The 24,874-nt window shown below is 40.5% G+C and overlaps 1 protein-coding gene across 2 annotated transcripts in view; it reads left to right on the forward strand.

Moving 5' to 3' along the window:
• The first annotated feature begins 702 nt into the window (after positions 1-702).
• Positions 703-24,874, forward strand: part of cdca8 (cell division cycle associated 8) — a 32,319-nt gene continuing 8,147 nt past the window's right edge. Inside the window, exons 1-8 of one of the 2 annotated variants that reach the window (XM_048613164.1) lie at positions 745-812; positions 3,352-3,517; positions 4,368-4,473; positions 5,122-5,250; positions 14,380-14,420; positions 16,372-16,459; positions 17,542-17,624; positions 21,707-21,780. In XM_048613164.1, coding sequence (XP_048469121.1) covers positions 4,374-4,473; positions 5,122-5,250; positions 14,380-14,420; positions 16,372-16,459; positions 17,542-17,624; positions 21,707-21,780 — 515 coding nt within the window. In that variant the 5' untranslated portion in view covers positions 745-812; positions 3,352-3,517; positions 4,368-4,373. Of the gene's footprint in view, positions 813-3,351; positions 3,518-4,367; positions 4,474-5,121; positions 5,251-14,379; positions 14,421-16,371; positions 16,460-17,541; positions 17,625-21,706; positions 21,781-24,874 lie in introns of both variants that reach the window. The other variant, XM_020518735.2, reaches the window with a different exon arrangement.

The raw sequence follows: 24,874 nt of genomic DNA on the forward strand, positions 1-24,874 counted from the left end.
TCCCAAGCGGAATATGAGTTGCTGTTCCTGCAACCTTCGGGTGGCATCGTTGTGTCACAAGTTCTGTCCCAAAACCAGCCCAGCTCATCCCCGCCTTCCTAACCTGTCCTTCCTCCCTTGACTTGTCCGTCCTCCCTGGACTGAACTATCTCCTCCCTAACTCCCCATCTACACTCACCATTACTGGCTCCATCCCCGCCTCTTTGACCTGTCCGTCTCCTCTCCACCTATCTTCTCCTCTATCCATCTTCTATCCGCCTCCCCCTCTCTCCCTATTTATTTCAGATCCCTCTTCCCCTCCCCCATTTCTGAAAAAGGGTCTAGACTTGAAACGTCAGCCTCTCTGCTCCTCTGATGCTGCTTGGCCTGCTGTGTTCATCCAGCTCTACACCTTGTTATCTCAGACTCTCCAGCATCTGCAGTTCCTACTATCTCTTCGGCTCGGAGGTGTGGCCTATGCCGTGATTGGCTCTGGTGTGTTCGGGTGTGCTTGTGGCCTGAGCTTTGATTGGCTGGGGTTTTTTTTACGGGGCCTTGGACCTGTCTATGAAAGGCTGCGGTGCGTTCATGGGGCGTGGCCTTGAACCCGATTGGCTGTAGTGTGTCCCGTTCCGTAGGCCGAGCTCTGATTGGCTGACGTTTGTACCGGGGCGTGGCCTAGTCTATGATTGGCTGAGATGTGTCCGGCGGGTGTGGCCTGGGCTTTGATTGGCTGTCCGCGGGTGTTTGAAATTTAACTGTTGTCAGGGCGCGGAGAGCTTGGAGCTGGAGAGGGATCTGACCGCCTGACTGACTGAGAGTGAGAGTTCGGGGTGAGTTGTGGCTCTGCCGGCTCGTTGTGAGCTGGAGTGCGCGGTACGGAGTTGTGAGTCAGTCTGAACGGCCTTGGGCTGGCGGTGGCGGTACAGGAGCGGCCGTGAGGGTCACTCGGGAAGGATTCACTCACTGCGGCTCGGCCCCAGAGACACACATCCCTCCCCGGGCCTTGCATAAGGAGGGAGAGAGACATCCCCCTCAACACCGCCCCCATCCCGATGGACATCTTTGTGTGTGTCCGTGCCCGTCCTCCGGGCACAAACACCGAGTGTCACTGCTACCGAGGTTCTACCCGTCCCCCGTCCCCCGCACTGTTGGGGAAGGGTGTTTATACCGACATGACATGGGCGTTAGGGGCCGGTGGGGGGAAGAGAAAGAAACTGTTGGTAAGGAGGACGGAGAGCAGACCTGCCGTGATCAGCTCCTGGAAGTTCAACTTGTGATTGTCAGCATAGAACATTACAGCGCAGCACAGGCCCTTCGGCCCTCGATGTTGCGCCGACCTGTGAAACCAATCTGAAGCCCATCTAACCTAAACTATTCCATTATCATCCATATGTTTATCCAATGACCATTTAAATGCCCTTAAAGCCTCCAGTGCCTGGAAACAGTGTTGAGTTGGTAAAGGATGCAGGTTCTTTCACAGGATTTGCAGTTGATGCAAATGTTCCCAGACCTTAAATGGAAGGAAAGGAAAAAAGAAACAAATTGCTGGAGGAAGGACTGGCTGTATCTGTGGAGAGAAAGCAGAGCATTTTGAGTCCAGTGAGCCTTCTTCAGAACATTTTAAGTGAAGGGGGTTCATGCTCCTCTGTGAAAGGTGTTATGTTTAGGTGAGTAAATACTGTATGTCACCTAAGGTAACATAGCTCCCAGTGATGCCCTGATTCTTCCTCACGTCTGTTTCCAGCCTTACTGTGTAGCTCTTTGAATTTGTAAGTGAGCTGACAGGAGAATGGGTCATCTAGTGAAGTACAGATTCTCTAGAGTTTAAGTTCATTGTCATCCTGCATTTAATATCAAACCCCCTTACCATCTCATCCAGGAGCTCTTAATTCCACAGCCAAAATATTCCATCCGGGCAGTTTTTAATCCTTTGTGCTCTGTGGACTAAGTCTCTGAAACAAAAGTCATGGCACCTTGGGCCCAATGTATCACTGCTGAACTCCAGTGTGGAGACCTTGAGGTGGGTACATTGCTTACGGTATGACCATGCCATGCTTTGTTCCTGGCCACCACCTCCTTGCTGAAAATAACGCCGTGCCCCTAGATCGAGAGATGCTTTCACAAGTCTACCAGAGTACAGCTAGCTGACCTTAAATTAAAGATCACGTTGTAACTGGGCAAGAGCAAATGTGTGACATTCTCGATTTTTCATCCTGGGTCGCATGGTGCCTCAGTGGTTAGCACTGCTGCCTCACAGCCAGGGATTCTACCCTCAGGCGACAGTCTGTGTGGAGTTTGCATGTTCTCCCTGTGTCTGCATGGGTTTCATCCCACAGTCCAAAGATGTGCAGGCTAGGTGGATTTTTCCATGCTAAATTGTCCATAGTGTTCGGCGAGTTGTAGGGGGATGGGTCTGGGTGGGATGCTTTGAGGGTCGGTGTGGACTTGTTGAGCCAAAGGGCCTGTTTTCACACTGTAGGGATTCTATGATCTATGATTCTTGGTAGAGTACCACAGCTTGTATATGAGGCCACTGGATGAAAGGTTAGAAATGAATGTGTAGAATTTATAACTACTCATCTGAACTGGAAGGTGGGTTATCCTGTGTCTTTTGTGGTGATGGTGGGTACCAGAGAAGATGCAGGGGCCACTGAGATTTAAAGTTATTTTGGTAGGGTCCAGGGCTTCTGGGAAAGTGGGGTGAGGTATCTGACTAAAGTAAATCTTGACTGGGAGTTATTTTACTATTGACTAGAAAAACTGGGAGTTATTTCAAGTTCCACCATGGTGCATTGGAGATTGGTGGGTGACCTCGTTGTATAGTTCTGGTCACCTTTCTAGGGGAAGGATATTGTTAAACTTGAGAGGGTGCAGAAAAGCTTTCCAAGGATGTTGCCAGGACTGGAGCGATTGAGCTATAGGGAGAGACTGAATAGGCTGTGACTATTTTCCCCCTGGAGCTTAGGAGGCTGAAGGGGGTGACCTTCTAGAGATTTATAAAATCATGAGGGGCATGGACAGGGTGAATAGCCAAGGCCCTTTTCCCCAAGGTAGGGGAAGCCCAAAACTAAAGGACAGATGTTTAAGGTGAGTGGGAAAGATTTTAAAAAGGACCTGAAGGGTAACTTTTTCATGCAGAAGGTGGTGGTGTGTGTATGGAACAAGCTGCCAGAGGAAGTGGTTGAGGCTGGTACAATTACAACTTTTAAAAAGGTATCTGGAGGGGTATATAAATAGGAATGCTGGCAAATGGGATCGGATAAGTTCAGGACATCTGATCGGTGGGGCTGGATTGGACTGAGGGAGCTGTTTCCGTGCTGTATGACTACGACTCTAAAACTGCCACTCCTTTTTTTTTCTAAACTCTAGTGAATATAAGCCCAATCTACTCGACCACAGCTTGTATGGGCTGAAGTCTTTGGTGGAACCACTGGGCTCAGAAAAAGAACAGAATGCCATGACCTTGTAAAGCTAGTTCCTATCTGAGTTGCTGGATAAACAACAGAGTGACACTCCTAATCTACATCAGGGAAAGGTGAATCGATGCAGAATATGAAGAGTATTTGGGACAAGAGAGTTCACCCACAATTAGACAATTGGAAAGCTTGGTGGTGATGATGCTACAATTACATTCTCTTCAGTGGCGAAACAACCTGGTCTTGATCTACCCAGCAGAGAAAGATTGGGTACATGTACAAACCAGGGCAGAGTAGCGTGCCATGTACAGCACCCAAGGTCAGGACTCAATGAAGTGACCCATAGTCTGATTGACAGTGGGAAATTTTTTGGAAGCATCTGTCTCATCCTAAGCAAATTATGGAATTGTAAAAGGACTAATGCAGCAGTGAGTTGGCTATTTTGCAGGTTTGAGGTGCATAACACTAGGAAAAAATAACCATGTTGCAAATGCACTAAGACTGTGCACTCTGGCTATTTTTTGGTAATGTTTATTTTTCATCAAGACAAGAATGTGTTTGGAGCCTTTATCAGTGAGATCCTTTTGTACCAGTATATAATGCTATTGGTCCTTCACTGTTACTTATTGATCCAGCAAGCTTAATTTTGAACTTACTTTGGTCCAGAAAGGAAGAAGCTCGTGCATCCATTGTTCCAAAAACCTTTAATGGAATGTAACTAAATCATATAAAGTTAATGAATTGTAAAAACTGTTAATTTTTGTCAACCAGTCATAATGTTGCTAATGTTTCAAAACCTTTGGTTAAAGTTGAAGGCCTACTGTCTTAAAATTTTGAAATTAAAAGTCTGTGTGTTGGATGGTGGGGAGGGAGGTAAATCTGAGTCTTTTCTTTTTCTTCAAAGTACCCTTTGTTTTTAGTGGAAGCAGTTATTCTCAAATGAACAATGGCCATTCTTTTCCTTTTCAGGAAACAATGCCTTCAAGAAGGAAAGCAACTGGTCGCAAAAAGAATGCCCTGGAATTAAAGAAATATGAAAAGCTTCAAGCCTTCCTGAAGGATTTTGACATTGAAGGTAGTAGGCTGAGTTAACTATATGATGATATTTCAGCAACAAAGTCTGGGCGGATTATTTTTTCAGTTCTCCCTGACTCACCTTTGTTTAAACTAGTTAATCTGTATTCTTTCTTTCTTTCTTGTAGTTATTATTTCTCTTTGATCATAAGACACCGGAGCAGAAGCAGACCATTCAGCCCATGCAGTTTGCTCTGTTGTTTAATGAAGTCATAGCTGATCTGATGATCCCCAGTCCACTCTTCTGTCTTTTTCCTGTAGCCCTTGATTCCCTTACCAATTAAAAATCGGCCTTAACTTAACCTTGAATATATTAGTGACCCAGACTCTACAGCCTTCTGCTGTAAAACATTCCACAAATTTGTTAGCCTCAGGAGAATTTTCTTCTCATCTCTGTCCAAAATGGATGACTCCTTACTCTGAAATTATGCCTTCTAGTCCCAGACCCCCTCAAGAGGAAATAGCCTCTCTACATCTACCCTGTCAAGCCTGCTAAGAACCTTGTATGTTTCAATAAGGTTACCTCTCATTCTGTTCCTCTTATTTTCTACCAAGGCCCGTTACCTTGATAACTGACTTCTGAACGTAAATAGTAAAATTGTCACCCACTTACTGTTTGCTTGTCTGAACTGTAACTTTCCTTGTACAGTTGAACGCCGGAAGAGGGAGATGGAAAAAGCAATGAACAATCTTCTCATCACAGTAGATGCCTATTACAGTCGTGCAATTATGAAACTCCCACTGGCTGTTAGACAAATGGATTTCCTTGACTACCTTGGTAAGACGTTGCTCCCACTGTATCTGCTACGAATTGCTTTTGGTAGTGTTGGTTGTGGTGGAGGGGTGAGATGCTTTAAGGACAGGAGCTTGTTGAATCAGAAGTACAACAGTTCCAGCTGAATTGAAGTTCCATATCAGCTTCAGAAAGCGCAGTCCCACTTTGGAGATCTGTTTCAGGCTAATGTTTATTAAACATTGAACATTGTGCTATAAGTTCATAAATCAGCAAAATTTGGTTTTTTTTGTTAAGCATTTACGAAATATGCAACAATTAAGAATTAAATCTTTAATATCAATGCATGTCTATTCTTCTGAAGCTATAAAATTGCATGAGTTAATTCTAATCTTTTATAATCCAATGCATTACTGCTAGATTTTCTGGTATTTGCTGCAGTGTGATTGCAACATGTTGAAATATTGAGAAGCACAACATTTGGTAATCATGCATTCAACAAGCCGCCAACCTTGCTTCATTACTATCTATGCTATCTATGATGTCACTTCGATGCAGTATTGGGAGAGTGACTTCTTTAGATGTACTGAAGGCTTAATGAGCATTCATAGTACCATTTAAAGACTAGGGGAGTTCTTCAGGAGAGAAGTTTATATCATCCCTTGACCGAGTCTGTTGGTGAGCTTCTATGTTTGCCCAGGAACATAGTTCATTATTATTTCATCGGGATGTTCATAAATGTCCTGAAAGCAAATTGGTTGTACCGATTTAAGATGATTTAAAAAAACTTAAGACCCAGAATTGCTGATTCCTTCAATTTGAGTTTTATTTGGACTTTGTCTGGAAGGCCAGTAACTTGCAGAAACATAGGGTACTTTGCTTGAATGTAGCTTCAATAATATCTAATTTGGAACAGCTCATTTTAAAAATGGGCATCATTTGTGCAGTAATCCAGATAACCATAATATTCAATATTAACTAAGTCCCCTGCCGTATTTTTTTTCACTCTTCACCAGGGATTCAATGTCTTTAATTGTGGCCTTACCAGCAGGGTGTGACTCCAAGTCATTTTTGCTTCATTCGGTTTCCTAATTCATTATCTGCTTCTATTGATGGCAGGGATGCCCTGCTCCTGGTATCTGCTATGTTGACAATGTAGCTATCTATGAACAGATGGTGCCAACCTAATTGGAGGAAGCTCATACCATGCAAACCCTTGTCCAAAACCCTCCTTTTTCTGGGTGCTGCAGCTATTCATGTTTGCATTGAGGGTAGTGGAAAGGAGATGGTTAATCCAGTAGTGCCTGATGTGTGAGACAGGTAGTCTGTATATACTTCTAGTTTGATTAGAGAAACCAAGCAATGTAAATAAGTTGAAGATTCATTCAAGTAGCAAACAGTAATACCTATGAAATAAATGTGAAACTGAAGTTAAATCCACCCTGGATGAGATGAAAAAGGGCAGTGTGTCAAACTGACAGTGCTTTCCTAGAACGTCAGAAAGACTGAGAGAACTTGATTCACCTCACCACCTAAACTGTTGCCCTTGTGGTTTAGAGCTCAAACAGTTTAGATGTTCTAAACAACGTGAGACCAAGGAAAAACGTAGGCCCCTCGCCCTTCGAGCCTTCTCTGCCATTCGGTGAGATTATGGCTGATCAGATTTTAACCTCGACTCTACACTCCTGTATATCTTCCATAATCTTTAATCCCCTTGTAATCAAGAATCTATCCATCTAACTTAAAATTACTTGAAGATTCTGCATCCACTGCCTCTTGAGGAAGGGAATTCCAAAGTCTCAACCATCTGAGAGAAAAAAGTGCTTCATCATCTCTTTTAAATGAGTGCCACCTTAGTTTAAAATTATGACACTTAATTCTACATTTTCCCACATGAGGAAACATCCTTCCAACATTCACCTGATCAAGTCCCCTCAGGACCATATGATTTGATTAGGTTACCTCAGACTCTTTAAAACTCCAGAGGATCCAGGCCTAGCCTGTCTAACCTTTCCTTGTGAGGCAAACTGCTCATTCCGTGTATTAGTCAAGGAAATGTTCTCTGAACTGCTTTCAATGCTTTAACATCCTTCTGTAAGTACAGTGACCACTGCATTACCTAATACTCCAGATGCAGTGTCACCACTGCCCTATCTAATTGAAGTATAACCTTCCTACTCATGTATTCAATTCTCCTCACAATCAACCAGAACATTCTACTGGCTACACTGATTCCTTGCTGTATTTGCATACTAACCTGTGATTCATACAACAGGATACTCAGATCTCTCTGCATCTCGGAGCTTTGCAACCTCTCATCATTTAGACAATATGCATCCTTTTTATTCTTTTGGCCAAAATGGACAATTTCACACTTTTTCGCATTGTGCTGCATTTACCAGATCTCTTCCCACTTGTTTAACCTATCCATATCTCTTTGTAAGCTTCTTCTGTCCTCTTCAGAACTCGCCTTCCTAGCTATCTTTATGCCATCAGCAACTTTTAGTTACTGTACCTTTTGATTCCTTCACTTAAATTAATTCATATAAGTTGTAAAGTGTTGAGGCCTCAGCACTGACCGCTGTAGCACACCACTGATGACATTCTATCAGTCTGAAGAACTCCCACTTATTCCTACTCTCTGCTTTCCATTAGACAGTTAATCTTTTATCCATGTCCATAAGTTACCCCAAAGCCATCAGCTTTTATTTTCTACAATAGCCTTTGACATATCTACCCGTATCCTTAATCCAAAGCACAGTTTACTACTTGTAAACTCCAATAATTAGTCAAACATGATTCCCCTCTGACAAAACTTGATTAGCTGTGCCTGATTACTTTAAACTTGCGCATGAACCCTGTTATAATGCCTTTAATAGTTTATAATGTTTTCTCTATAACTGATGTTAAGTTAATTTGCCTGTAGTTTCCTGCTTTCTGCCTCCCCTCCCTTTTTGAATAAAGTTAGTAATCTAAAGAGATAGTAGGAACTGCAGATGCTGGCGAATCTGAGATAATTTTTCTGAAGAAGGGTCTAGGCCCGAAACGTCGGCCTTCCTACTCCTCTGATGCTGCTTGGCCTGCTGTGTTCATCCAGCTCCACACCTTTGTTATCTCAGTAATCTAAGGAGTTAGGTTAGCTATTTTCCAACATTAAAGAACTTTCCCTGAATTGAATGCATTTTGTAAAATTAAAACCAATGTATCAACTATTTCATTTATTACTTTTGAGAGCTTAGGATCAAATCCATCAGGACCTGGGGAATTAGCAACTCAGTTCCAACAATTTACTCAGTACTACTTTCTGGTAATAATGTTTTTTTGAATTCCTCCCTCCCAGTTCCTAATTTACAGCCATACTTGGGATGTTACTTTTTCATCTGTAGTGAAGACCAACACAATATCTTCAATTCATCTGTCTTTTCTTTATCCTCCATTACTAATTCCCCACACTTCCTTCATATGGGAGCAATACTTGTTAATTTTTTGTTTAAACAAACTAATAAGGTAGCATATACCTCTAAATCAGGGGACATGGAGCTTCTCAAAAATATCAGCATTTGGAGACATAATAATAGGTCTGTACTCCCCATTTCTTGACAAGTGATTACAAAAAATGTGATCTGGTCAAGTCCAACTCAGCTGGGATACCAACCAAATATTATGAAAGCAATTAAGCCATTAACTTGATCAAAAATGCGTTCCAATCCTACAACAATTATTCAACCATCCAAAAATAATATGGACTTGATATTCCTCAAAGCAGTGGACAAACCAAGCCACCCCTTGCCCCCTTTACTTTGGCTTCAGTGTATGGATTAAAAGCGACAGTATCTTCAAGAATTTTAGATGACAAGCATACTTGTTTCCTATGTGCTTCCTATATTGGGGTAATTTAGGAAGAACTTGAGTCATTCTGTGGAAACTAGTGTTGAAAATTTGTGTTTGACTTAAAGAACTTTTTAAAAACAATGAAGAACAAGACAGCCCATTCATCCGTTGAAGCAAATGATCTTCTGTCAGCAAAGGAATTGAGTACATAATCCTGAAGGAATAGAACAAATGTTCAGGGCTTAAATTGATTTATGGGGAGAAAAGCAATCAAGTTAGGTACACAATCTCAGAAGTTGAACTTTAAACCCACATTATATCAATAAACCTATTACCATTTTATTCTCCAAGTATTGTCAAGTTTATTTGTTCATTGAGTGTATTGACTATTGACGCTCACAGCTTAAATCATTAAGCTTGGGTATGAACAGAGTAAAATAAACAGCTGTAGAAAGACCTGCAAGTTAACATTAACTTGAAGCAGGCAAGGCAAAGCATTGAATAAAACCTGTTACACACTTAGTGTGGTTTCTGCATCGCTTGGCGGTACAAAATATATAATGGGAACTGTGAAATGTCAATCACACAGAACAGAATAATTAACAAGCATTTGGAAATTTGGAACATAGTATTTAGGAACAGAATTAGGCCATTCATTCTTTTGAACCTGCTCTATCATTTACTGAGGTCAAGAATGATCTAGTTGTGATCTCAAGTCTACTTTCCTGCCAGCCTTTTCACCACTTGACTCCTTTGTCAATATTTTTTTTAAAAAATCTGTCGAGCTCTGTTTTGAATAAATTTGGTGACACCACCTTCACTATCTGGGGTAGTGAATTCTACAGACAGGCAACCCTTTTGAGAGAAAAGGTTCTCCTCATCCCCATCTTAAAAGGGAGATCTCTTATTCCTAAACTGTGTTCCCTCGTTTTTAGACTTCATTCTACATCTTGTCTGTTGACCTCAGGATATCTCACTATTGTACTGGCCATTATGTGGAGGTGCTGGTGTTGGTCTTGGGTATGCAAGGTCGGAAGTCACACGACAACAAGTTTATTTGAAATCACAAGCTTTCTGAGCACTGCTGTTTCGTCAAGATGAAGGGGCAGCGCTGCGGAAGCTTGTGATTTCAAAATGACCCTAATTAGCAGAGCTGCTCCACCAACTATTTCCCAGCTTCTTGTCTTTCAAAAAATCCTATACCTTTCAATGTTCAGATCCCAGCCCTGGTCACCTTGCTACCTTGTCTCTCTGTTGCTTATCTGGTTATAACTATTTATTTCTATCTTTTGCTAATTCATTTACTTTATTAGGAATGTTGCACACATTCTGATTTAACGATACTCTAAGATCAACACTGTCCAGTCTGTTTGATTGGCACCCCATCCAGCACGTTGAGTGCTTGCTCCCATCTTCACTTCCACACAGTGGAAGCAATGTACATTGGCTCCTCTAACAACGTCTTCTAAACCTATGACCTCTATCTTGAAGGATGAGGGTAGCGGATGAACGGGAACACCTCGAACTTCAAGTTCTCTGAAAGTTCCACACACTCCTGATTGAAACTTTGCCACTTCTTAACTACTGGGGCAAAATCCTGGAAACGTCTTCATAACTGTTGGTGTACCTACACCTGTGCAAGAAGGTAGCTCCCCACCAATGTTTCCAAGGCAGTTAGGGATAAACAATCCAATGCTAGCTTAGCCAGCCACATCTACATCTATATCCCAAATTTTTTTTTTTTAAGAAAAGGCATCTTTCAGCCATTATGGGACATATAAATGTAATATTGGAAAAAAAATATAAAAATCCAAAGTCCTCTGCTAAAGCAGCTCAGTTATGGAAGGGATCTCAAGAAAGCTGGTGTATAGAAACATTAAAAACTAAAACAAAGCATTAAAAAAAAAATTGCCACAGATAATCTAAAATGAAAATAGGTAAATCTCAAATACTGAGGACTGTCCAAAACTTCAGACAATTGGGTTCCCTTAACGAGCATTATTTTTTTAAAAAAATCCCTAAATGCTGTACTGTTATGACCCAATATATACCTTCCCCAGTGAGTAATATTACTTGCAATTTATGGGTTAATAACATTTTGCCAAAATTAGTGGGTTTTTTTTTTTTTTTGGTGAAACCCTGCTAGATGTAACGTTTTAGTTAACAAGGCAAATATAAATTTTCCAGTCTTTAGTTTAACCGAGGATGTAAGTTTGGAGATGTATGTTAGGAAGCCACTTAGGCCCTGGTGCACAGACATATGCTGAAATTGATGGGGAAGGTTAAACACTTGATGCTCTGATTTCAGCTCCTCAGGACACTCTGTGAATGTCTCAAGACCCTGAGCTCGGCAAAACTTTGACCAGAAACAGAGGACTTACCCGCATATCTATCCATTAATTACATCACCAGGTCCTGAGCAAATCGACAGAGTTACAAACTGCCTTGTTCCCAAGTCCTCATGATGTACTGCTTGCTAGAACTTTAAAAGAGATGGCTAATGAGGTAGTAGATGTGTTGGTGTTAATTCTCCAAAATTCTCTAGACTCCAGAAGGGCTTCATTAGACTGCAAAGTAGCAAATAGAACTCCTCAGTTGGGAAGAAAGGTAGAAAACAGGAAACGTAAGGTCAGTTGCTTTGACTTTCTTCATGGGGAAGGTGTTAGAATCACCTATTCAGCAGCTTATAATGAGGCACTTTGAAAATCTTTAGGGGTTTGGGAAGAATCAGCATAGTTCCAGCAGCATGAATTCTTTGAAGGAGTAGTGTGAACTGAAGATAAAGGAGAGTCTGTAGATTTGGACTTCCAAAGGGCATTTGACAAAGTGCCACAAAAGTTTATTGCACAGAGTAGGAGCCCATGGTATAGGGGGTAACACCTCAGCCTGGACAGAAGATTGGAAACTATGCATAAATGGGTCTTTTTCTGATTGGCAGGATTTTGACAGTGAAGCCTGCAGGAGTCTGCTGGAGCTTCAACTTTTTGCAATTTATATCAATGATTTAGTTGAGATGAGCAAGGGGCTTTTGTGGCACATTGGTAGTGTCCATACCTCTGAGCCAGCAGTGCTGGGTTCAAGTCCTACCTTCTCCAGGTATTTGTCATAACATTTCTGAGCAAGATTATTAAAAGTATCCAGATAAGGGAATCAGTAGCATGGTAGCTAAGTCTGCATGTGACAGAGCCTATATTGTGAAGACAATATACAGGTGCAGTCAGTACACATGAAATCTGGAAGCATGTGGGAAAATGTGACGATCTTCATTTGGCAGGAAGAATGCAAAAGCGAACTTCTACTTAAATAGAAAAGTGCAGAATCCTGCGAAGCTGATAGATACATATTTTCAATGCTGGAGTCACAACGTTAGTATGTATATGCAATATTTAACAAGGCTATGGAATACGATCCTTTACTGCAAAAGGAATTGAACGTACAAAAGGATACTGTGCTTCAGTCATGCAAGGCATTTTTATTCCTCTTTTTAAGGAAGAATGTAAATGAATTGTATTAGAGGCGATTCAGAGGAGGTTTTCTGGATTGATATAAGATGAACGGGCTCTTATGAGGAAAGATTGGACAGGCAAGTCTTGTTTTCATTAGCATTTAGAAGATGGTTGAAGTGTCTTGATTGAATCAAATAAAAGCCTGAAGGGTCTTGACAGGATGGAAGTGCAATGATGTTTTCACTTGTGGTCAAGTCTGGAACTAGAGGACGCCATTTAAAAATTAGGTCATGCTTTTATGACAAATGATAATTTTATTTTGAGGCTTGTCCAACTTTGCAACTCTCTACCTCAGAATAGTGAAGAGAGGGTAATTGAATATTTTTGAGGCAGCGATTAGATTTTTGTTCAACAAAGGAATCAAAGCTTAACGGGGGTAGATGGAAACGTGAAACTCAATGCAAACAGATCAGGTATGATTTTATTGAATAGTGGAGCAAAGGTTAGGGGCCAAAGTACCTGCTTCTGCTCTAACTATAAGTTCATTAATGTTAGATTAGATTGAGCTTAGATTTAGATTGAGCAGGTAATTAACAAGCTCTAACCAACGTGACTTAACTAATAGATTTAGCTGCCATTCCTAATCTGTCGTCTCAGCCAACTGAACTACCTCCAGATGACCCTACCAGACTCAACTGACCACGTGACAACACCCCGCTTCCCCCCCCCCTCCCCCACCACCGCCAGACCCACTCTTCGCCAACTATGCATTCACCCATTCTTCAACTCATCTATTCACAAGCTCATTTACTGAAAGACTTGGAGCTTTTTAAAAACTGGCCTGTATGTGGCAGCTACTCTGGTGAAGAGAGGATGTCTCGCACCAAACAGTTTTCTCCAGACATGACTGTGTTGACCCTTTGAAACTTCATCAGGTTCTGAAGATAAAATTATAAGGGTTTTAAAATCTTTACGTGTAGTGACAGGATACTAGGTGCTAACCCTGACCAGAAGACTTAGGCCATTGTGAAGAGTCTTGACATTTTCAAGTACTCTTAATTGAACAGCACTTTAAGAGCTTTTAAGTGAAATTCTGATAATTGGATAAGATGTCAAAACATTTCTAATTGTTACCACAGTAGAAGTTTCCTCAGTTAGACTAATGAGGTTTTCTCTGTACATTATTAAATTAGAATAGATGTTAGCTACATTTGTAACATTGCCCTGTACCCTTGGCAACATTGGAGGCTATGTTTTGTCAAATAGCTATACAACCAATAGCTCTGGCTCTATTTCTAAAGTGAGTAAATCCCAATGTTTAATAAAATCCAGGCCAAGATTTTAAGTAGATTAAAGTTTTATAGTCCCTTCCCACGTGACACTATCCTCTAGCCCAGTCATCAGGTTTGACTTTCTGGAGCAACCACATTAATATTGCCAAAGGAAATTTGCTTCAATGTGTAGTATTAATAGCCAAACATTTGTCTTAATTTTGTGGCATGTATGAACGAGGTTCCCAATGTTCTTCGCTCGTACCTGGCAAAACTACCCTTATGGAAACAGGCTTAGCAGAAAGGAGACATTAGAATGTCAAATAAAAAGAGTTCTTAACCACCAGTGATATACCATCACTGTTAACTTATCCCCACCACTCTTTAGGCTATTTTGCATACTCAGTAAAGAAATCTAATGGCACTCAACCTATTTTTGCCCACTGCTGCCTCGTACTTCCTTGCATGTCTAATATTGAGAATGGACTTGGAAATAATCAAAGGCAGACAGAAAAACACTAAGTGTCTGATATCAAGGGAAAGTTTACATCAATTATTTGGGACTGTTAGTAAACCTCTATACAGGTTTCACTATATTTTGTCATTTTTGTTCCCTCTTTTTAAAGCCATGGGTGGAAGCGCAAAGGCCGTGGCTGAAGTTGAACAGGTAAGATTTTTTGTTTTAACTTGCCCATGGGTTGTAGGTGTCACTGGGAAGTGAACATTTATTTCCTGTTCCTAATTGCCCATGAAATGTTATCTTATGTCACATCAACCTTTTGGGTGCTAGCATGAACTAAAATCTGAATGCATTATAATGCCTTTCGAGAAAAGGAACATGTTAAAGACTCTCAGGTGTATTACTAAGTAAATAATTCTTCCTGGTTTGGTATTATACCCTACAGACAATACTTGAGAACTGTTCCAGATTTGCAGCATGCTGTTGTGAGTGAACTGTTTTGATATGCACACAAGCCAACAACAAAACTAGACGTAACACTGTATGGAGCTGGAGGAGCACAGCAGGCCAGGCAGCATCAGAGGAGCAGGAAAGTTGACGTTTTGGGTTTGGACCCTTCCTGCTCCTCTGCTGCCTGGCCTGCTGTGTTCCTCCAGATCCACACTGTTATCTGACTCCAGCGTCGGCAGCTCTTACTATCTCCTGAACAAAACTAGAGTTTATTTTCTGTGAAAATGTGACAAAGGATGCAAGTGACATCTCAGATGACATGTTTTCATTTGAAAGTGTTAGATTTTTATGAATAGCAGTCACCACACGAATTCAGCAGTTTCTGCAATACATGCAATACAGTATCCAGCTTGCTGTGTCCATCTGTGCCTGCCATTGGCAAGAAGCAGAATGTGTGCTAATATTGCTGAATTAGAAGTCCTATCATAATTAATGATACAATTTGTCCCTCCAATCATTAAGTTGTGAAATGATCACCTTTTTATTGTTTCTTGTGTCAGAAGGTGAAGTTATGCAGTATCTTGATCAGACTCTGTCTGGAGTAAAAGTTTAACATTGAACATTAAAGCTTTTAGGGGATGTTGTTATCTTGGAGGTGATGTAGATTCCCCAGAGGTGTGGAAACTGGCATGGAAAGGCATGCAGGTTGCAAAAACCTGTATTTGTATGTGTTGGGAAGATATGTGAATTGAAGTGTTTAAACCGGTTTTTTTTGTTTGTTTTTGAAGTCATTCATTATATACGGGTGTTGCTGACAGTGCTCACATTTGTTTCCCATCCTTAACTGTCCCTAAGAAAGTGGTGATGAATTGGTGCAATTCACTTTTCAGTGCTAATAGCACAAACTTCAGGATTTTGAGCTGGCAACTGTGAAGGAGTGATTTTAAGTCAGGCTTTTGGGTGAACTTGTGGGTGGTGTTACTCCCATATATCTGCTGCCCTTATGCTTCTAGGTGGCAGACGTTGCAAGTTTGCTGTCAAAGGAGCAATGTATCTTGCGGATGCAACATGCTGCTACCTCTGTGCATTGGGAGTGTCTGTTTTAAGTTAGTGGATGTGGTGTTTGACCCAGAATGGTTTTAAATTTCTTGAAAGTTGTGTGGCTGACAAAAGATGCATTTTGTCAAATCTTTTCACCTTGCCATCATCAGGACACCTTGTAAGAACATCAGTGTAAGCGAGAACAACATTTTCATGCTGTATGAGAAAAGTCCTGATTGGATGGCAGGCAAGTGCACTCAGGTCAAGACATTGTCATGGAGTATGCATGAGTTAGGTGATGACTAACCATTTAATTGCAATGCTTGGTTCACATTTTAACCAAGTAGGTTGACTTTGAATGGTTAAGACATTGAGGAACAAACCAGAGGGGGACTGTTGCCTATTTTGTTCACTTGAAGCCAATGCAATGTATGTAAATATTCTTTCTATCTGGGCAAAACTGTATTTAAAACAAAATTCATTCTAATTTTAGTCTTTTAAATAATGCCCACTGACCTATTTCAAAATAACAATTGTTAGTCTATCTTTAAGTATTTTATCTGCTGGGGAGTAATTTCAATGTTGTGTCCAATCATCTCCTAGACTTGATGAGGAGTATAGAAATCGGATAATCTTCTCTTGTACCTACTGAGTTTCTTTGTTACAGAAACGAATTGATGCTGCCTGTTTGGAAATTGAAGCCATAGAATCTGAAATCTTGAAAGATGCTGCACTGTTAAAGATAACTAAGAAACGTAAGTTAAGAACTTGTAAATGCCAAAATGATTGAACTGTCTACTGTTAAATGTATTTTGACATTTATTTGAAAATTTTATACCTAAAAATATGTCAACGACCTTCTGTATTTGCAGATTTTATAAATGAATGGGGATGTACCATCAGTAACTGTTTCTGTTGCCTTCTGCACTTTGGTGTTATAGTTATAGTTCTTTTCACACTTGCAGTAAGGTAATTTTTGAGTGAAAAACAGATGACCAAATAACCTCACATCAGGCTCCTCGTTTTGGATTTTCTCTGGCAACGCTTTGTAATTTATATGAAAGTCCCTTGTGTAATTCTTGCATCTGTAATGCTTATGATCATAAGAAATAAAAGCAGCACTGGCCCATTTGATTCCTTTAGCCTGTATTGTCATGCAAAAAGATAACAGATCTTGTGGCTTTACCTCCACTTGAGTGCTTGCCTTCGTCACCCTTGACTTCCTTGTAGATTACCAATCTTTTTCTTTACCTTTTGAGTGGTTAGGGAACACAGAAGAATGTTATGCAAAGGAACCTGACAGCACTAGTAATCAAAGTCTCAAAGGAAATGTAACATTTTCCTTCTAGGCCTGTAAAAGGTGAATGTGTAACCCACCATACCCCTGAATCAAGGACGTCTGAAGTCATTTACTTGGTCAACAAAAAATCTTATGTACTGGTGAATCTTGGGCCACACGTTGTTCTTAATCTTCAGGGATCAATTTGCTTATTAACACCTTTTTAGTGTATAAATTTTGAACTTCAATGCAATGAGAAAAATTTATTCTTTCCAAACCTTCAAGTATTCTAAACAGGACTAACCCCAGAAAATAACCATAATACAAATTGACCATATTACATTAATCATAATACAAACCTCACTTTGCAGGATCGCTTGGTATTTTTCCTCTGTCTCCTGCAATATTTAGCATTTCAAGAACTAGAAGTGATGCCAATCAATGGCTTAATTGGTAGCGAGCAATGTTTAGGCCCAGCTATGCTTTCCTGTTCTCTCTGTATGTAAGTAAGCACATACTTATAAATGTTGCAATTAATTTGAAAAGTTATCGCTGCAGGTAAAATCAAGGCAAGGAATGATGGTGATGGAGTTGTAAGTGAGGATGAAAATCTTGCTCCTTCGACCAAAATGTTCCGAAAGGTTAGTTTATTTAAAAATATCTTGTACTTTTTTTTTTTTGTTTAACAGATAAATTGTAGTCAGTAAGTGGGTGAAAATCTGCACAATGTAAGTGAGCGAGCAGCACTACAACTAAAAATCTTGTTTTGCACAAACACGTGTCCACAATTCTGGTTACTTTAACCAGAAGACTGAGAGGGACACTGGAGAAAGATTTGGATTTTCCTTGTGTTCACTACTCTAGCTGTATTATACTAATGATCAGCTAAAACCTAAAGTTGAACAAATTGTGGTCTGCCTTCGTATAATTGTCTCCTTCAAATAAATGTATTTTTTCCTGGATTTGATCTGTTTTGATGTTGTTTTCCTCTGGTATATACTGGAGACAGGTTTTAATAAATTCTGGTTGGGCTGGTCAAACAGAAACCAAGAGACATAGAATTTCTTTGTGCAGAGAGTTTATTTACTATACCGGTACAACAGTTCTGCCTCTGTCACAGCTGTTCTCTTTATATATCCAGACATAAATTAAAAGGCATCACTTGTTTCACTTCTAATCTTAAAACGCTTGTAGTAACAGCTAGCTTATAACTTTCTATTGCATGGGTTTTCAAAGAAAGATGAGCTCTTTTCCTAATCTGTTTGTGTCCACAAACGTACTGGCTTCTTTGTCCTGGTACCGAGAAGAAATTATTTCATGAGAGATATTCTTGTGTTTGTTTCGGAGCAACGTACTCGGTGCTTAATTCAATTTCTATTTTAGCCTGTTTTAAATTTCTCTTGCCCTAAGACCAGAAGATACAGAAGCAGAATTAGACCATTCGGCCCAGAGTCTGCTTCACTATTCAATCATGGTTGATAAGTTTGTCAAGTCCATTCTCCTGCTTTCTCCCCGTAACCCTTGGTCCCCTCACTAATCAAGAACTTATCTAATTGTGCCTTGAATACTCTCAATGACATGCCCTCCACAGCCCTCTGTGGCAATGAGTTCCACAGATTCACTACCCTCTGGCTGAAGAAATTGCTAGTTATCTCCGTTCTAAAGTGTTGTCTATTCACTCTGAAGCTGTGCTCTTAGATCCAATCTCTCCTCGTGGAAACATCTCCATGTCTACACTATCCAGGCCTGTCAGTATTCAGTAAGCTTCAATGAGATTTCCCCCTCATCCTTCTAAACTCCATTGAGTACAGAACCAGAGTCCTCAACCGCTCCTCGTGTGATGAGCTCTTGGTCCCCCAGATCATTCTTATAAACCTCCTGTGGACTCCCTCTAAGGCAGCACATCCTTCCTTCTACACGGGGCAGAAAACTGGTCGCAATATTCCAAATGTATTCTGACCGCAGCCCTATAGCGCCTCAGCAGTACATCCCTGCTTTTGTATTCTAGCGCTCTCAAAATGAATACTAATATTACATTTGCCTTCCTAACCACCAATTGAACCTGCATATTAAACTTGAGAATTCTGAACTAGGACTCCTAAGTCCCTCTGTGATTCAGATTTCCAAAGCCTTTTCCCACTGAGAAAATTGTCTATGCCTTTCTTTTTCCTACCAAAGTGCATAACGTCATGCTTTCCTACACTGAATTCCATCTGCCCCATCTTTGCCCATTTTCCTAGTCTGTCCAAGTCCTTCTGCAGCCTCCCAGTTTCCTTAAGTCTACCTATCCCTCCACTGACCTTCATGTCATCCGCAAACTTAGCAACATTGCCCTCAGTTCCTTCATCCAGATCATGAATGAATAACCTCAATAGTTGTGGTCCCAACATGGACTCCTGCAGAACTCCACTAGTCCCTTGCTGTCATCCTGAAAAAGACTCTGCTTTCTGCCTTCTGCCAGTCAGCCAGTCCTCCATCAATGCCAGTACCTTGTCCCTAACACTATGGATTGTTATCTTATTTAGCAGCCTCCTGTATGGCACTTTGTCAAAGGGCTTCTGGAAATCCAAATAGATCGCATCCACTGACTCTCCTTTAACTTGCTCATTACCTCTTCAAAGAATTCTTACAGATTTGTTGGCATGATCTCCACTTGAATGTGTGCTGATTCAGCCTTATTTTACCATCCACTTCCAAGGACTTTGCAATCTCATCCGTAATAGATTATAAAATCTTGCCAATGACTAAGTCAAGCTAATCAGCCTATAATTTCCTATCTTCTTCCTCTCTCCCTTCTAAAACAGGAGTGTTACATTAGCCAGTTTCCAGTGCTCTGGCACACTCCCTGACTCCAGTACTTTCTAAAAGATCACCACCAATGCCTTGACAATCTCTTTCTGAACTTGGTTTAGTCCATCTGTTCTGGGTGATTTATCCACCTTCAGACCTTTTCAGCTGCTTCTCCTTACTGATGGCCACCGCGCTTACCTCTGCCTTCTGGTTCAAAATTCTAATATACTGCTGGTGTCTTCCACTGTGAAAACTGATGCAAAGTACCTATTCAGTTCCTCCACCATTTTTCCCCCTTTTCTACTTCTCCAGCCTAATTTCCCAGCGATCCAATGTCTACTCTTGCCTCTCTATTACCTTTTTTTTAGATATCTGGAAAAGATTCTTGCAGTCTTTTTTTTTTTTTATTACTAGCTAGCTTACCCTCGTATTGCATCATCTTCCCCGCCCACCCTTATTGCTTTTCTTGTTATCTTTTGTTGGTTTTAAAGCCTTCACCATCCTGAGCTTCCCACTAATCTTCCGATTGTATGCTTTTTATCTTGCTTTCATGTTGTCTCTGACCCCTCTTGTCAGCCATGGTTGCCTCATCCTTCCCTTAGTATGCTGCGTCTCCCTTGGGATGAATTTCTGCTGTGCCTCCCAAATTCCACCCAGAAATTCCTGGCATTGCTACTCCACTGTCTTCCCACTACGTTCCCCTTCCAATCAACTCTGGCCAGATCCCCCTTCATGCCTTTCTAGTTATCTTTACTCAATTGTAGTACCATTACATCTGATTCCAGTTTCTCCCCCTCAAACTGTAGGATGAATTCTATCATATTATGGTCAATGTTCCCTACGGGTTCCTTTAGCTTAAGCTCCCTAATCAGTCGTCTTCATTACGCATGACCAGATCCTGAATTGCCTGTTCTCTCATGGGCTCTACCTCAAGCTGCTGTAAGAAACTATTTTGTAGATACTCCACAAATTCCTTTTTTCAATCTTCTACCAACCTGATTTTTCTCATTCGATCTGCATATTGAAGTTGTCCATGATTATTGTAATGGTGCCTTTCTTACATGCCTTTTCTATCTCCAGATTATTCTTTTTCTCCGCATTCCAGCTACTGCTAGAAGGCTTCTACACGACTACCATCAGGGTCTTTTTCTCTTTTGCAGTTCCTCAACTCTACCCACACAGATCCTAGATCTTCTGAGTCTTAGCACATCTTGCTATTGATTTAATTTCATTTTCTTACTAACAAGGCAATTACGATTTTAAAGTTAGCTGTATTAGTAATTCTGAAATAACTAGGATTAAAAATTACAAACTTTAAAGATTTGTTGTCAGTCCTGCTAAAGATCAGTTTATTCATCAACCCTAGTCATCCTCTGAAGGCCACCTTGAACCCCTGCAGACCTTGTGCGCTACAAGTGCTTCCAGCCTAGCATTAGGTGTTGAATTTCAGGTTATTGACCAGAATAGAAATGTTATGTTGCAGTGTTGTTGCAATGGTGTCCTGTAAATAATGCTGCAGCTATGATCTTAGTGGTAAATGGATAATGCATTCAATGATAGGAAATCCAGTCAAGTTGACTGATTCATTGAGAATGGGATAGTACCTTAAATATTAGGGACTGCAGCAATCCTGGTGGGTATTCGATTTTGACTCCTGGCTTGAACTTTGTAGATGCTCAAGTGTCTTGGAAGGATCAGAAGATGAGCCAGAAGTCTCATAATACCCAGTTTCTGTTGTGCTTTTATAGCTAATAGCATTAACATGATTGCTGCAGTTAAACATTTAGTCTGAGGTGATTACCATCACAGTGGTGGTATTGAAGGTAGGAGAGGCAGTTGAATTGCATTGAAGATAATCATTTTCTGCAGTTTGCCCAAGTCTGACTAGAATGTTGATCGAAACTAACATTTTCTGTTATTATTCTCCTAATAGAGTAAAAAAACTGTAACCCTGTCAGTTAAAAGTAGGCCTCCATCAGCATGTGCCACAAGTACTCGGACTAGAAGGTAAGCACTTGTCTCCAAAAATGCTTATTCCTGGTACATGAGATTAATAACTTCATGCCCTGATCAGTACAGCTGAGAGTTTACATACTCATAGTGCATCTTGAAAATTTTGTCACTTTTATGACCTTGTTACTGCTTTATGGCAGTGTTGATCATGGAATAGTCAACAATTGAAAGGCCATTTGGCCCTGTCTGTCTGTGCTGGCTCTCGGCGAGAGCAGTTCTTCGAGTGCCATTCTGCTCTTTATCTGAGTAGCCGTGCAGTTTTTCTTTCCTTTTGGATAATCTCATTCTCCTTTGTCACAATTGAATCTACCTACACCAGACTCTCTCAGGCAGTCTATTCAGGGTTCTAACTACTTGCTATGTAAAAATATGGTGACTCATGTCACCATTTCACCTTTTTGCCTATACTGTGCTTTTTGGTTTTTCGTCGGTTTCTTTCCGCCTATCCTGTACAAGATCCTTGTGATTTTGAGTACCGCTAGCAAATCTCCTCCTCTTAAAAGATTTTAGACCTAACTTCTCAAATCCAATAAGCAACTGAAGAACCTCATCCCTGAAACTATTCCCGTTATCTGCACCCATTCTAATACCTTCACATGCTCCTGAAAGTGTTATGCCCCAAACTGAACACAACGCTGAGGCTGAACCATTTTTTATATTGGTTTATCGTAACTTTTTTGCTTTTGTGTTCTGTCTCCATTTATAAAGCTATCCTAGGATTTTAGATGGTTTTTCTTTTTAACTGCTCTTCCACCTTTGACTGCTTTTACACGTAGCCCCAGTACCTTCTGCTCTTTCACTTCTTTTAAAATTACTGGCCCTCATTTTTCCTACCTAAATGAATTACTTCACCCCTTGAACGAGAAAGGGAAGAAAGGCTTATAGATAGATAGTTTTTTATTTCATGGGCACAACATTTTTACAGTAAATGCTTTGCACCCAATTAATACATTTTTGAAGTATTGTGTTTTTAAATATGGCCACTAATTTATGCACCAGCTCCCACAAACAGACTGGGTTTCTTTTTTTTTTTTGTGCAATCTTGATTAAATGATAGGTATTAGTCAGGACACCAGCAATAACTCCCTTTACTTCTTGCACCATAAGATATACAAGCAAATGTACGCAATTTGACCCATTGAGTCTGCACCAGTGTTTAATAAGATCATGGCTGACCTAATAAGCTTCAACTCTACCTTCTTGTCTTTATCCCCCATAACCTTTGATTCTCTTACTGATTTTAAAAATCTGTCTCTGCCTTAAATGTATTGAACAACAGCTCTCTGTGGTAAAGAATTCCACATTACAGTCTGAGAAAAGAATTTCCTCCTCATCTCTGCCCTAACCAGGCAACTCCTTACTCTGACATTATTCCCTGTGGCCCTAGACACTCCCACAAGGGGAAACAACTTCTGCAAAACCTTGTACAGCAAACCTTGCTTAAACCAGCAAAAATTATATACCTCAAATACTGCAATCTATCACGATGTACAAGTATTTATGCTGTAAATAAAGTATAACTGTGATGTGTATATCTCAGCATTATGTTTCTGTTATGTATGGTGTGTTTTTACATTTGATTTTTAGGAGGCGTGTTGATGTTTTTACATAGATCTTTTTGAGTATGTCGATATCTCAAAGCTTCGCTTGGTCAGGATTTACTGAAGTTATGCATACCTCTCTCGATTATCTGGAATATTTGATCAACCGGTACAGTCTGGTCCCATAGGTGTCACTTAATAAAATGTTTGCTATATATTTCAAAAAGGTTGCTTCTCATTCATAAAATCAGCACAGGCCGTACCTACTCAATTTCTCAAAGTCTCTAAATACCCAGAATCAATCAAATGAAACATTTCTGAACTGCATCCAATTCCAGTAATTCTTGCTTTGATATAGGGACCAAAATTGCTCATAATATTCTAGGTGTAGCCTAACTAGTAACTTTTATCATTTTTTTTAAGCAAGAATTCCCTATTTTTATACTCCATTCCCTTTGGAATAAAAGCAAAAGATCCATTTGCCTTCCCTATTTAACTGTTAAACTGGTGTGCTAGGTTTTTTTTGATATATGCATGAGGCCATATCCCTCTGTTCAGCAGCTTTCTCAATCTTCCTCCATTTAGATAATATTTGGTTCTTCTCTTCTTCCTGCCGGAGTTCAACACTTAGATGCAGAAGGCCATTTAGCCCATGAAATCTGCTCTGCCATTCGATAAGGTGGTTGGTCTGATGATCCTCAATTCCACTTTCTGGCTTTTCCCCATAACCCTTGATTCCCTTACTGGTTAAGTATATTCAAAGCTGAGACAAATATTTTTAATGATCCAGCTTCAACAGCCCTCTGGTAAAGAATTCCACAGGATCAGTACATTAAGGAGGAAATTCCTCCTCCTCTGTCTTATATGGGCAGTCCTTATTCTGAGCCTATGTCCTCTGGTCCTTGGCCCTCCCTCAAGGGGAAATAACTTCTCTGCATCTACCGTGTTAGTCTCCTAACAATCTTGTATGTTTCAATAAAGTTACCTTTTGAGTACAGGCCCAATGTACTTTCCCCTCTCCTCAGGCTGTCCCTCCAGACCTGTTATCAGTTTCGTGAGCCTTGCCAGGATGTCTCCAAAGTCAGTACAACTTCTCTTAGATAAAAGGTCCAAAATTGTTTATTATTCCAGTTGTGGTCTAATTAGTGACTTGTATAGTTTTAGCAAAACTTCCTGACTTTTTATTATTTTATTCCGTTTTGAAATGAAGACCAACATTCCATTTGCCTTCCTTTTTTTGCCTGCTGAAATTGGATGCTAGCTTTTTGTGAGTCATGATGAGGATTCACAAATCCCTCGGTTTCATAGTTTTCCACAGTCTTCCTCCATTTAAAAAGTATTCATCCCGTCTTCCTGCCAAAGTGCATAACCTCACATTTCAGCACATCATTTTCCATTTGCCAAGTTTTTGCCTACTCGTTCAACCTGTCTACATCCCTATGCAGATTCTGTGTCATCTGCACCACTTGCCTTCCTACCTATTTTTGTCCTCTGCAAACTTGGCTTTAGTACATTCACTTTCCTAATCTAGGTCATTGATATATGTT

This window comes from Rhincodon typus, chromosome 27, assembly GCF_021869965.1.
Source record: "Rhincodon typus isolate 14 chromosome 27, sRhiTyp1.1, whole genome shotgun sequence".
In the NCBI taxonomy this organism is placed as follows: domain Eukaryota; kingdom Metazoa; phylum Chordata; class Chondrichthyes; order Orectolobiformes; family Rhincodontidae; genus Rhincodon; species Rhincodon typus.